This window comes from Brachyistius frenatus, unplaced genomic scaffold (assembly GCF_029030835.1).
Source record: "Brachyistius frenatus isolate BFR_SWC_R1_liver_20210118 unplaced genomic scaffold, ASM2903083v1 Contig_258, whole genome shotgun sequence".
Classification (NCBI taxonomy): domain Eukaryota; kingdom Metazoa; phylum Chordata; class Actinopteri; family Embiotocidae; genus Brachyistius; species Brachyistius frenatus.
In genome coordinates this window covers 107,206-121,099 of record NW_027210857.1, presented here as the reverse complement: position 1 = coordinate 121,099, position 13,894 = coordinate 107,206, and the positions used below count along the sequence as shown (strand labels likewise).

General features: G+C 45.0%; 1 protein-coding gene across 4 annotated transcripts in view; it reads left to right on the top strand.

Annotated features, from left to right (window-relative positions):
- Window positions 1-13,648, top strand: part of usp25 (ubiquitin specific peptidase 25) — a 34,346-nt gene extending 20,698 nt beyond the window's left edge. For 2 of the 4 annotated variants that reach the window (XM_069721137.1, XM_069721136.1), the window contains exons 17-26: window positions 1,037-1,294; window positions 2,835-2,974; window positions 5,696-5,866; window positions 6,479-6,574; window positions 7,550-7,728; window positions 8,423-8,501; window positions 8,662-8,741; window positions 9,036-9,159; window positions 10,773-10,965; window positions 12,803-13,648. In XM_069721137.1, coding sequence (XP_069577238.1) covers window positions 1,037-1,294; window positions 2,835-2,974; window positions 5,696-5,866; window positions 6,479-6,574; window positions 7,550-7,728; window positions 8,423-8,501; window positions 8,662-8,741; window positions 9,036-9,159; window positions 10,773-10,965; window positions 12,803-12,975 — 1,493 coding nt within the window. In that variant the 3' untranslated portion in view covers window positions 12,976-13,648. The remainder of the gene's footprint in view (window positions 1-1,036; window positions 1,295-2,834; window positions 2,975-5,695; window positions 5,867-6,478; window positions 6,575-7,549; window positions 7,729-8,422; window positions 8,502-8,661; window positions 8,742-9,035; window positions 9,160-10,772; window positions 10,966-12,802) is intronic. The other 2 variants (XM_069721138.1, XM_069721139.1) reach the window with 2 other exon arrangements.
- The last annotated feature ends 246 nt before the right edge of the window (window positions 13,649-13,894 follow it).

Genomic DNA, 13,894 nt, shown 5'->3' with positions numbered 1-13,894 from the left:
AAAAAAAAAATTATTTCACTTTATTAATCACCAAGGGGAAATTTCTTCTTCTGGTTACGACAGACCGTTTCTAAAAGAGTTCGTAGCTTCAGGTCTGTAAAACGGTTCTGATCCAGAAGTGTCTTCAGCTGCAATACCAGCGAGTGCCACTAGAGGTCGGCTCCAAAAAGCCTCCGGCTCCATAGACTCCCATTCAACTTCTCTCATCATCTCTTAATCACAACATAGGTTATTTCATGGCACTTAACATGTTAAACTTCCAGTAGAACTTTACAGCGTAAAGGCTTCATAACGCTCACAAACGACCTCACTGCTGGTTGCTTCTTGGTGGTTAAGTTTCCTTAGCTGAGGTACAACCTAATGTTTGCAGCAACCTCTTCAAATATTAAGCATAAAACTTTGAAAATGCACAATGACAGCGTACAGCAGAAGTTATGTGATCATCAGCATCTCTAAAAATCAGCTTCTCCTCCTGTAATCACATGGAAGGAGCTCGAGCCTGATGAGCAGGAAAGTTGCAGTGTGTGCTGAGATCAACAAGGAGTATCCCTCCTCAAAGAGGAAATGCTTCTTACAGAAATCAAATTATACATTTTCTCTAGAAGACAAACAGGCTGCTGATAACCTGTGGTTATCCATTGTTGTCTTTTCTTGTGTGTGATCTGAGTTTTGCTCTTTGCCCCCTGATAAGTCTCTCACTCCTTAATTTGATCATGAATATATTCACATTTGATGGTAAATGAATTTAAAACATTACTTGGATAATAAAGATTCATCTTTTTACTTTATTGCACAACAGCGACTCCACTTCTGGCATCGGTGCTCCATTACACATGCATATTCAAACATTTGTCGGTTTCTCTCTCTGTTTTGTAATTCAACCATTTTTCTCAAACGTGATTCCAGTTACTGATAAAGCCTGCTGCTTATTTCTCAGGTGAAGAACTGATTCAAAAACACATTTAATAAGCTGTCGTGTTTCTTATCAGACATTTTGTTGACATTATGTTTGTTGTTCCTTCCGCTCCTCCTGCAGAGGAGTTTGATAAGGAAACCGGCCAGATCCTCAGCGGCATGGACAAGCTGCCTCCAGACCTGAAGCAGTATGTGAAGGAGGACAACGAGCTGTTCGACAAGGAGATTGAGGACTGGGACATGCTGCAGGCCCGCAAGGCCCAGCAGGAGAAGCTGGCCTTGGCGGCGGCGGCAGCAGCAGCAGCAGCATCCAGCACGTCCACCTCCTCTCCCTCCCCTCAGCCCATGAGTATCGAGTCCAGCCCTCCAGACAACGCAGGTCATCTTCATGACACTCTGAATACAGACGAGAATACTTGATAGAGAATTAATACTTTTTAGGACGATAAACACAGATCTGATGTTCCTCGGAGATTTACAGGAGAATAACCTTGAAATATCGTTGAGCTTCCTTAAAACACGTGACTGTATACAATATTCCTCCATCTATATATATAAACCATACTGCTAGTTTAAAAGTGCGCTTCATGTTCTGCATCGATATCACAACACTAAATACGTCCCTCCAGGATTTTGCAGTTTTTTTGTGATTGTTGTGATCGGGAATATTTGGTTTTGCAGCAGATTTTCTGACTTCTGTCTTTTCAGTGAGGTTTTTGCGTAAAATTGTGGGAATTACAAAAAAAAAAAGAAGCAAGTCCAGAAAGAATTTTATTTTTTTGAACAACTACCTGATAAAGTAATACATGTATAATTACTTCTTGTGATAATAATCCTGCTGCACATCACAGAAATATTTTAGTTCTCATTTTTTTATATTTATTTAATGAACTTAGAGAACCGTGGAGATAAAAGGTCCTAAAAGGTCCTAAAAGCTGCGTATGTTTCCAGAACAGAGCGTCTGTGACTGGAATATAGAAACAAGGACGACATCAGCTGTCAAAATAAGAGCTTTAGATGCTGTTTAATTCATGTTCATTCAACACATAGACCTGCTGGATGAAACCAACAAAGAGACGTCTCTGACAACTGGACGTGTGGAGAAAACTCATTTAACATCCAGTAATATGGAATCACTTCCTTTGATCACAAACATTTAATCATCATTTTAATGTGAAGAACACATTTCCCTCAAACCCCGTCACTTCCTGTTTCTCCAGTTTTATTTGGAGATGAAAACAGGAGCAGAGCCTCTCTGATTGAAAATGAGGAGTTAGTTTTGTTATTAAGGGCAGTTTTGTTTGAAAAGATTTACTTTATATCGTTAATACGTTCAACACGGGCGGCACGGTGGTGCAGTGGTTAGCATTGTTGCCTCACAGCAAAAAGGTTCCGGGTTTGAATCCGGTCCTGGGCCTTTCTGTGCGGAGTTTGCATGTTCTCCCTGTGCTTGCGTGGGTTCTCTCCGGGTGCTCCGGCTTCCTCCCAACATCCAAAAACATGCACCTCCCCAGCTCCTCCTGTCCACATGCCTAAGTGTCCTTGAGCGAGACACTGAACCCTAAATTGCTCCTGATGGTGTACCATCGGTGTGTTGTAAGTCGCTTTGGATAAAAGCGTCAGCTAAATGAAATGTAATGTGACACAGCTTCTGGTGACGACATTTTTTTTTTTTTTTTAAAGGCAAACTCCTGCAAATATTGGGGCGTTTGCTTGCGTTAACTATTGCGATTGCAAGATTGTGATTTCCTGCGGGGACTGCTAAATGTATTTCAACTGAATCATGGTGGCCGCTGCGTGGTGAATGGAGTAGTTGTTACTGGGTGTAGAATTTAAACGGATACCATCATGGAACCCAAGTCAACTTTAATGCTGTAATAAATGTGTTTGTGCCTGACACTGATGTTCCTGTCCTGCAGCCCCCCAGCAGGAGCCGGAGTACATGGAGCAGCCGTCACCCACCAACGACTCCAAGCACTTGCAGGAGGACACGGAGAGGGCCATCTTCAGGGCCGCCGCCGAGCAGCAGGAGAGGAGCCCCGAGGCCCTGCTGAACGCCGTACGTAAAACATGTCCAGAAGACTCAGTGGGGGGTCTCTGCTGCCGTCCCCACTTTATACACGTCAGTTTGATAATTTGATGATGATGATGATGATAATCAACCAGCTGAAGTGTGTCTACCCGGGTTTTTATTTATCATGACTTGAGTATCTAGGAGTAGTTGTTGCGGGCCCAATTGTATTCATTAGATTTCATGTTTTCCCTTCGACTGGGACCCTGAAACTTTGATCTCTCACTCACTCAGTGACACCTTTATTTTATAGCTCTGGCCCAACATTAAATATTGTATTTATATTATTTACCTAATTTATGAGCCTCCGTTTCTTTTCAGCTTTGTGTGAGAGTGTTGACGGTCGCGCTAGTTTCTGTCTTCTGATCTCTGTGTGTTTCACTGGGGGCGGAGCTTAACCCTGCCTGTCCCCCCTCCGTTACACTGACAGGTGAAGGAGAACGAGGGAGATTGTCCACTTGTTCATCGATACTTTCTCTCGGACTGATTACAAAATAAATAAATAAAAGATGCTGATTGCTGGGTTAATGTACCTGAGCGGTCCACGTACGTTTATGTGAAACGCGGCGGTGACAGAGAGCTGGGTTTGTTTGTGAGGTTGTTGTTTGTAGTGATGAAGTCACTTTTACTCTCATAGTGACGTTTTCAGCCTCAGTGGGAAGTTTATAAACCAACATGTTCCTCAGAGACCAGGTTCCCCTGCAGCTGGTGAACGTGGTGCAGCGTTGTACAAACAGCTGAGTACTTCCTCTGCTTCCAGAGTTTCTGCATCGACCAGGAAGTGAGGATCTGTGGAGCTCATCTCTTCCACTGAAACAGTGACGTGATCTTCCACGAGGGACGATTACAGCCACTAAACATAGTTTTATCTTTTAGAGACATGATTGAATAATTATGAAGGATTCTTTCATCACAATCTGATGCTTATTACACGTTCAACCTTCATCATCACGTGGTGAATCAAGTTGATCTGTCAAACTCACTCACTCTCTCTTTCACTCTCTCACTCTTATATACAGTGGTGTGAAAAAGTGTTTGCCTCCTTCTTGATTTCTTATTTTTTTTGCATGTTTGTCACTTAAATGTTTCAGATCATCAAACAAATTTCAATATTAGTCAAAGATAACACAAGTAAACACAAAATGCAGTTTTTAAATGAAGGTTTTTATTATGAAGGGAGAAAAACAATCCAAACCCACATGGTCCTGTGTGAAAAAGTGTTTGCCCCCTAAACCTAATAACTGGTTGGACCACCCTCAGCAGCAACAACTGCAATCAAGTGTTTGTGATAACTTGCAATGAGTCTTTTCCAGCTGTGGAGGAATGTTGGCCGACTCATCTTTACAGAGTTGTTGTTGGAATTCAGCCACATTGGAGGGTTTTCCAGCACCAACCTCCTTTTTAAGGTCATGCCACAGCATCTCAATAGGATTCAGGTCAGGACTTTGACTAGGCCACTCCAAAGTCTTCATTTTGTTTTTCTTCATCCATTCAGAGGTGGACTTGCTGGTGTGTTTTGGATCATTGTTCTGCTGCAGAACCCAAGTTGGCTTCAGCTTGAGGTCACGAACAGACGGCCGGACGTTCTCCTTCAGGATGTTTTGGTAGACGGTAGAATTCATGGTTCCATTTATCACAGCAAGTCTTCCAGGTCCTGAAGCAGTAAAACAGCCCCAGACCATCACACTACCACCACCATGTTTTACTGTTGGTATGATGTTCTTGTTCTGAAATGCAGTGTTACTTCTACACCAGATGTAACGGAACACACACCTTCCAAAAAGTTCAACTTTTGTCTCGTCAGTCCACAGAGTATTTTCCCAAAAGTCTCGGGGATCATCAAGATGTTTTCTGGCAAAAATGAGACGAGCCTTCATGTTGTTTTTGCTCAGCGGTGGTTTTGGTCTTGGAACTCTGCCATGCAGCCATTTCTGCCGAGTCTCTTTCTTCTGGTGGAGTCATGAACACTGACCTGAACTGAGGCAAGTGAGGCCTGCAGTTCTTTGGATGTTGTCGTGGGGTCTTTTGTGACCTCTCGGATGAGTCGTCGCTGCTCTCTCGGGGTAATTTTGGTCGACCGGCCGCTCCTGGGAAGGTTCACCGCTGTTCCATGTTTTCTCCATTTGTGGATAATGGTTCTCACTGTGGTTCTCTGGAGTCCCAAAGCTTTAGAAATGGATTTAGAACCTTTTCCAGACTGATAGATCTCAATTACTTTCTTTCTCATTTGTTCCTGAATGTCTTTGGATCTCGGCATGATGTCTATCTTCTGAGGATCTTCTGGTCTACTTCACTTTGTCAGGCAGGTCCTATTGAAGTGATTTCTTGATTGAGAACAGGTGTGTCAGTAATCAGGCCTGGGTGTGGCTCGAGAAATTGAACTCAGGTGTGATGAACCACAGTTAAGTTATGTTTTAACAGGAGGGGGGAAACACTTTTTCACACAGGGCCATGTGGGTTTGGATTGTTTTTCTCCTTTAATAATAAAAACCTTCATTTAAAAACTGCATTTTGTGTTTACTTGTTATCTTTGACTAATATTTAAATTTGTTTGATGATCTGAAACATTTAAGTGTGACAGACATGCAAAAAAATTGGAAATCAGGAAGGAGGCAAACACTTTTTCACACCACCGTATACGTGTATGACTCCTTGTCTGTCCATCAGTGCTCCATCCTTCCTGTTTCATCTGTCCCATTCTCTCTGCAGTCTCCCCCCCCTCCACCCCACCTCCAGCCTGAGGTCCAGACCAGCCCTCCACCTTCCCCTCCACCCTCCCCTCCTCCTGACCTGTTCCCTGGCCAGCGAACAGTGGAGGTGGCCATTCCTCATGTGGGGACCTTTGTGATTGAGACGGAGGAGGGGGGGTACGATGACGAGGTAGCTGAGGCCCCGGCACGTCTGAGTCTGTTTGATATATGGAGTGAGAGGCTGCCCGGTCACATGGCTCTACAGAAGGTTTTTCACACTTGAGAAAACGTGACACCTGTACGCTGACCCTCAGTGGTCCGACCTCTCCGGCCCTCCGTCGGCCCTCCTGCGTTACTCCAGTGTGAAAAGTCTTGCCAGTCGGCATCTTGGCACAGAGGCAGGTTGACCTTTTGCAGAACGCTGATTTCCGCCTCTTCACACGAGTCGCTTTTAAAGCGGAGAAGCCGAGACCGTCGCCTCGTGTGAGAAGTTGTTGAAGTGTGGCTTCATATGAGCGGTAGTTGTTGGTCAGAGTGTTGAGGTACTGCAGCCCGTCTCACTGCAGCCCGTCTCACTGCACTGAGCTGTCTGTCAGCCTCGGTGCTCTCACATCATGGTGAGGATTGTGCATTTTGCCGACTGGCTGCGTCCCTCAGATTGTGTCCCTCTAACCGATGCATGGACTGCAGAGCGCCGTCTGGCATGTTGACTGTAGCGCCTCCACGTAACGTAGCGTTGAGCGTGCTCGTTGTCCACGACGACCTGTTGTGCTGTTTAACGTGACTCCTGCTTCCTGGGCAGACGATGATGACCCCCAACATGCAGGGTATAATTATGGCCATCGGAAAAACCAGCAGCGTTTATCAAAAGAATGGGCCTGAGGCAGCTTTCTTTAAGGTACAACCACCTCCGTCCACCTCCACCCACCTCCATTCACCTCCACCCACCTCCACCCACCTCCATCCACCTCTATCTACCTCCATCTACTCCATCCACCTCCACCCACCTCTATCTACCTCCACCCACCTCTATCTACCTCCATCTACTCCATCCACCTCTATCTACCTCCCTCTACTCCACCCACCTCCATCTACCTCCACCCACCTTCCTTTTCATTTCTTGGTGTAACGCTGACTCATTGTGATCACATGGTTCTGTGTTTGAGGGGAAGTCTTAAACGTGTGCTGCACAGAAGCTCTGCTGTTAACACGATTATTATTATTCTATTGTATTTGATTATTGAAATCATCTACATGTAGAAAACACCTGTGAGGTTTTCAAAAGGCTTTTTCCATTGAACTCTTCCTGTCGTCCCATCACTTTAAATGAACCTCCTGCCTCTCAAACCTCTTCAGAAAAGAAACAGTCCAAAAAACAAACATGACAGTTTTGTATGTCACCTCTCAACATGTGAGGTGAAGCAAAGACAAATACCTTTTTAAGGTGGAAAAAGGCTCAGTCATAAACACAGTAATATTCTGATGTGTGGGAGATTTTCTGAGATGGATTATAAATATGCTGAATTTCATGTGTATGAGTTTCCATTTCAGAGAGGAAATATGTGGTATGATACTTGACATTCAGGTACGTGTCCTGTGGAGACACTATGAATACATATTCAACTAAGGCTTTTCTTTGAGGAAAGATGATTAATGAGTTAATGTTTGATTCTCAACATATCAATCTGAGTCAGAGATCTTTCCCAAAGACAACAATCGCCTCAAAATGAATTTAACTGCAAAGTCAAATCCTTTAGAAGTTGCCTCTATTTGATTGGAAGTTGAATAAAAGTGTTTTCAAAGCCCATTTCACCTTTTTAAAAAGAAGTTGATTTTTAACCATGACTTGCTCCAACTTTGTCTCTCCGGTCAGGCCATCAAGTTGGAGTACGCTCGTCTTCTGAGATTTGCCCAAGAAGACACGTCGCCTGAGAATGACTACCGACTGCAGCACATCATCGTCTACTTCATCCAGAACCAGGCGCCCAAGAAGATCCTGGAGAGGACTCTGCTCACACAGTTCGCTGACAGGAACCTGGCCTTCGACGAGCGGTGGGTCCAATTCTTCACTCTGCTGCAAGCTGACATTTTTAAAACCTCGCGTACCATTAAAATGTGGCCGGTTCTTTTTCTCCGGTTGTCTTCGTCACTTAAAGGAATCATGTGTTACTGGTCTAACTTCACACTGACCAGCAGAGGGCAGCAGAGACCTTCACTCTGACAGGATCTGAGGCAGTCCTGCTGGAGGAGCTCCGGGCAGGGTTGCTCATCCTTCTGATGAGTGTTCAGTGTCTTTAGTTCAAACTCAAATGTTAAGAGGCACGTTTTGTTTGAATGCTGCCAGAAAACACCAGGACTCCCTCCGTTATCTGCTGATGCTTGTGTCGTTAGGCTGTGATGCCCCGACTGTCTTTTAAAAACTTTTTGACTACGCTTGTTGGCCTCGATCCATATTCATGAGTGAAAAATTGATTTCTCCCTTCTCCTCTATTTTGAGCGAGATAATTAGATTTATGTGTGCATGTGGCCTCAATAGGAGCCTCCGGAGGAGCGTTTCACTTCTCAGCACTAAAGAGTGATTCATTAGGCCGTGGTAAGGCCTCGGGGCAGGGTGGGCCGTTTCATCTCCGGGAGTACCTCACAATGACTCACCATCTCAGAGCTAACGCCGCTTCCTCCTCCTCCTCCTCCTCTTGCTCTTCCTCCTCTTCTTCTTCTTCTTCCTCCTCCTCATCCTCTCTCACAGATGTAAGAGCATTATGAATGTGGCACGTGCCAAACTGGACCTAATTAAGCCAGAGGAGGTCAACATGGATGAATATGAGGTCAGAAGTGGTGTCGTCTGGGTTTTTATATATATTTGATCTAAAACTAGATTTAATTAACCATTGAAAATGCTGATATTTCCCAGTCAGTATTACTTTGACTGTTTTCTTTTGGATTTCAGTGAGCTTGCCTTTGCTAACTGATGTTTATCTTGATCAGATGTGGCATCAGGACTACAGGAATTTCCGTGAGACAACCATCTTCATGATGACCGGTTTGGAACTCTTTCAGAAGACAAAGTATGGTGACACTTTCCACGACCCTCCTGAAATCTTTGCTGCAAACTAATGAACTCAGTCTCCCCTCTTTGTCCTTAGCGCTTTAACTTTGTGTCAGACAGTATGTTGTTTTCAGTTCATGTTGTATCCCTGCATCACCTGCAGGGGGCAGCCCCTCCCAGCCTGCTTCTCTCTGCTTGGTAGTTGTGCAGTGGGTTCATCGGGTTTATTTCTCCTGTGAAGTGGTTCACTCTGTAAGTTCTCTTTGATACAGTTTGATCTGAATGTGATTTGTGTTCATCTCCTCCTTTGCAGTTTCGTAGAGGCTCTGATGTACCTGATCTACTCGTACCAGTACAACAAGGAGCTGCTGTTGAAAGGGCTGTACCGAGGGCACGACGAGGAGCTGCTGGGTCACTACCGGCGGGAGTGTCTGCTGGTGAGACCTTGATTTATTTACCCTGACCGTCCTAACGTACAGTTTCTGGATGTGGTTCTTGACACAAGCAGCTTCACCTCTGAACAGAGCGTTCTGAGACGGAAACCTTTGTGTGAAGCAGTTCCCCCCCGTGATCCCCGTCTCTTCCTCGTCACTCCCTTTCCTCTCTATCAAACTTCCTCTGCTGAAGTGACTCAGCAGAACGAGCACGGCGAGACATTTCCCCTTCAATATTGAGCTGGGGTACTATAATCAAATTGCTTTTGCTGAGATATTGCTTTGGCTTGCTTGCAACCCACAAAAAGATTCCACTGAAGGTTTTTCATCTGATACTGACAGATGAAAATCCTCTGAGCGTTTTCATTTCGCTCCCACCGAGCTGCAGGCTCTGCTCTGGTATTATTGGTTGGAGCCGGGGGTATTTGGTCCCATCAGCCTCGCACTGGTCTTTAGCAGCCCTCTCAGTGCTGCACTCAGTAACCTTACACCCGCATTGTGCTCATAATGTAATTCATTGGAGTGGGAATAGGAAGCAGGAGGGCCAGCGAGTGTAAACACATTACCATGAGACACGAGCGTGTCCTCAGCTAACCTCAAACCTCGGCTCTGCACCGCCGGAGCTCTCATCTTAGATCTGAGTCCAGATCCTCCGGCTCCGTCCGCTCAGCTGTTTACCTTCAGCCCTTGTTTTAATTGAAAACACTGCTAACATTGACACAGTTAATGTTCTTGGATGTTTTGCAAATCCCTCCTCGCAGCCCCCGATTCCCCAAAAAAAGCGTGTCGTTTCCTCCGAGAGGAGGTCAGGGAGTTTGTCTGTGACAGCAGCGCGGTTCAGGCCAAGAACCAGGAGAAAGGCTCGTATCCACATTCATACCAGAGAGCAGGACCCACTTCAGCTCCAGTGTTCTGTCATATTAATGGTGTCTGTGGAGTTATTGAACTTTAGCTGTCAAGTCTTTACATAACAGAAGAACTGGAAAACAAGAACAATGAGACGACTGGTGGAATAATAACATTGTATGGAGTAGAAATAATAATAAGTTAATATAAAAAATAGTGACGTAAGCAGAGTATGTTTTTGGAAACAGTTTTATAAATAAAAAAAACTTGTGATCCCCATTTCCCCGTTTTGTGCTGGTTAAAAGCGGCTCGAGTCTTTTGCTGAGGTTTTCAAACTGTAAGAGGAGTTCAGAGGGACAGACGGGAGACAGATACTGATGGAGGTCAAAGGGACACGTGGACAACAGGCAGGAAGGAAGAAGACTGCTGGCTGGTAAAGGATGAAAACCATCCTGGGTTCACGTAAAAACAAATGTGTCTTTTTCTGAGAAGGAAATGAATTCATCCCGTCCAGTAAACCTGAAGGAAACACTGGAGGTAAATACGACTAGAGGAAAAGGCAAGCGCCCCTGATTGAATCAAAACTCCTACACCTCATAAGTGATCAAATTTAAACAGGTTGTAGCCCACAGCTGACTGTCTCCATGGAAACAGTGTACTTCCTGTTTAGGTCCCTGAGAGGCTGCAGTCGTGGGGACTGCTCAGGAAATCATGTTCATGTTTCTGTGACTAACAATCTAAGACTGATCAGTGCCCTCCCTCCCCCACAGAAATTAAATGAGCAAGCAGCCGCCATGTTTGAGTCTGGAGAGGATCCGGAGGTGACCACGGGCCTGGGCATCATGAACGAGCTGGTGGTGCCCTGCATCCCGCTGCTGCTGGTGCACGACGCGCAGAGGGACCTGCTGGCTGTGGAGGACATGAGGAACCGCTGGTGCTCCTACTTGGGCCAGGAGATGGAAGGTGAGTCCTTCAGGGACCGGGACCAGCCTGCTACATATTTCTGGAGAGGTGGAGGCTCAGGTCACCGGTACATTCCCCGGTACTTCTGCCGAAGAGCACCACAACCGGACCGCTGCTCGGGTCACACATCGGAGCAGCTTCCAGGCGGTTTCCACCACAAACCTGAAATATTATGAGCAGCTGGATCTGTGAAGTCATCAAAGAGGTCAAAATCATGATGATGACGACACTTCATGTCCCCATTTATTAAAGTGTCACACAAACCTTTAATAAACGCTTCATCAAACACAATAATGTTTGGAAGCAGCCCTGAGGCCATATTTAAGTATTTGTTTATATACAGCGTGCGTCAACCATGATAAATTCATGAACCTATGAATACATATTTTATAGAACTACAACTTTTACATTACATTTCATTTATCTGACTCTTTTATCCAAAGCTACTTACAATAAGTTCATTTCAACCATGAGGGTACAAAACCAGAACAACAGGAATCAAGAAAATACAATTTCTTCCAGAAAGACAAACTTCAAAATGCTAAAAGTAAGTTCCTCTACTGTTCAAGGTAAAGTCTGAAGAGGTGTGTTTTTAGTTTGTGGTGGAAGATGTTCAGAGTTTCTGATGTCCTGATGTCGGTGGGGAGCTCATTCTACCATTTAGGAGCCGGGACAGCAAACAGTGGTGATTTTGTAGAGTGTTTAACTCAGTGAGGAGCAACAAGCTGATTGGTGGAAGCAGAGTGGAGGGAGGGGCTGCATCTGCCAATCTAAGCTCTCTCAGCAGCCTGTCCTCCTGTCTACATCTACATTATAGTGGTTCAAAGATACGTTTTAATAGTTCACTGATTAATCAATTCATTCATTTTACAAGAGCGACCCTTCTGCTGCCTGCACACTGGCCTCAGGTCTGTTTTCTGTCTCGTTCTTCTGACTGACATATGTGGAAATTTGCCTCCAACCTTTACTTGAACTCACGGATGAAGTTATTAGATTTTGGTCACTGTGACCTCACAAAACTCTCAGGAGGTTACACACTAATTATGAAAAAGAAATTCACTCAAGTGTATAAAATTATGACATTATATACAAAAGGTCAAAGGTCACTGTGACATCATAATGTTCTCCTTTCATTATTCCAGCACCATAACTGTGATGTGGTCACATGTTGAGCGGCTGACACCTTGAAACTGCTGATTGTGTCGATGTTCTGCGTGTCGGGTGAAACGTGGACGTGTGAAGCGTCCACGTTTCACCCCGGCGTGACGTCACCCTCTGGTTGGGGAACTACCGCATTGAATCCTCAAAGCTGGCGCTTTAGCCGTCCACATCTTGTGACCATATTTGGAAGGTGTTGTTTTTTGTTTTGTTTTGGAGCCCCTAGTGGCCCTTAGTGTTACTGCACTGCTTCTCTTTTTCTATACAGTCTATAGTTGCATCTTATTAATTGTATATAGTTGGACTTGTGACATTTGACCTGATGTGTAGTTGATCTCTTATTTGCAGCACTTCTAATGAGACATTTTTAAAATGCACACAGAAATATTGAGAAAATGTTCCTGAAAATAGTTTCTGAGCTGCAGAGGGTCGAGCTCTTATCAGTTTGTTCCCGTATCAGTCTGCAGAGAGCTGCTCATGGGAGTCTTTGTTCAGGAAGCTGAGTGTTATCACTTACACCCCAATTCACTGCAGTTTTACAATATGATGTCCAGCTCCTTGACACGACACTTACCTTTACCTTTACCTTCTGATTTCTGTTCAGGGATCTATTTTTCACTCCATTGTGATTTGTGTTATTCATTCTCTGTCTGTCCGTCTGCTCTCTTCCTGCCGGCAGCTAACCTCCAGGAGAAGCTGACCGACTTCCTCCCGAAGTTACTGGACTGCTCGACGGAGATCAAAAGCTTCCACGACCCTCCCAAACTGCCCACCTTCTCCACCCTGGAGCTGTGTGAACGATTCGGCCGCATCATGGCTGCCGTCGGCAGGGTGCACGGCGAGGGCAGATGAGCTCAGAGGGCCGACCGTGCACCTCTCCCTGATCACTGGCCCGACCCCGGGCAGAAATCCATGGACCTCTCTTAACCCACGCCTTCTTTATCAATCCAGGGGTCGCTCGCTTCTAGCTGTTATTCCTCTTTTGCTGCTATAGGTTTTATTATAAATATTATTTCACTTTTATTTTAAGCAAAACACAGTAGAGGATGGAGGAGGACCGGGCGGACTGTCAGGAGGGAAAAAGAAATGTGAGAGGACAAGTTGACGGATAAACGGTGGCGATCCCGAGAGCCGAGCACATTCTGCTGCAGCTTAGCAAAAAAACCAACCTGAGTTTGATCGGTTTCCCTAGTTTATTATTGTTGTTGCTGTTTGATTCAAGCTTCCCCAACGCGCTCATAGCCCTTCCTGAAGCACCCTCCTCTGTGTGAAGAGGCCCCCCGCTGTTTGGTACAGTATTACCACCTTTTGTTTTATTTTTCTAAGGAAGTGCAGAAGAGAGCCTTCAGATGCATCAGCGGCTCAGAGTATCTCAGACCGGTCTCGTGTCTTGGTGGACTGCAGGATGAGATGTTTTAAGTGCTGTGGTAGTTGGCCACGGACTTCCTGTGGCTTGTTAATAAACCGAGAGAATACAATTTTATTTATGGCCCTTTTAGGCCAAATAAACAAATGTTTTGCCTGATGTTGGTTTTTCCTTCACTTGTGCACAAAATCACCATCACAACAAAAACATGACACTTTACTGTGACCGGCGGTTTGCAAGGAAAGTAGAAGTTCAGTGTCCTGCTTAGAGTGTATAAATACAAGCTGAGATGTAAGAAGCGTCTCTAACGTACGTTGTGCCGTTTGGTTATTAGAACCAGGCTTTCATTAATGTGGAGATACGAACTCTCAACGCCTCCAGCAGGCGGCCCAAATAATAAAAATA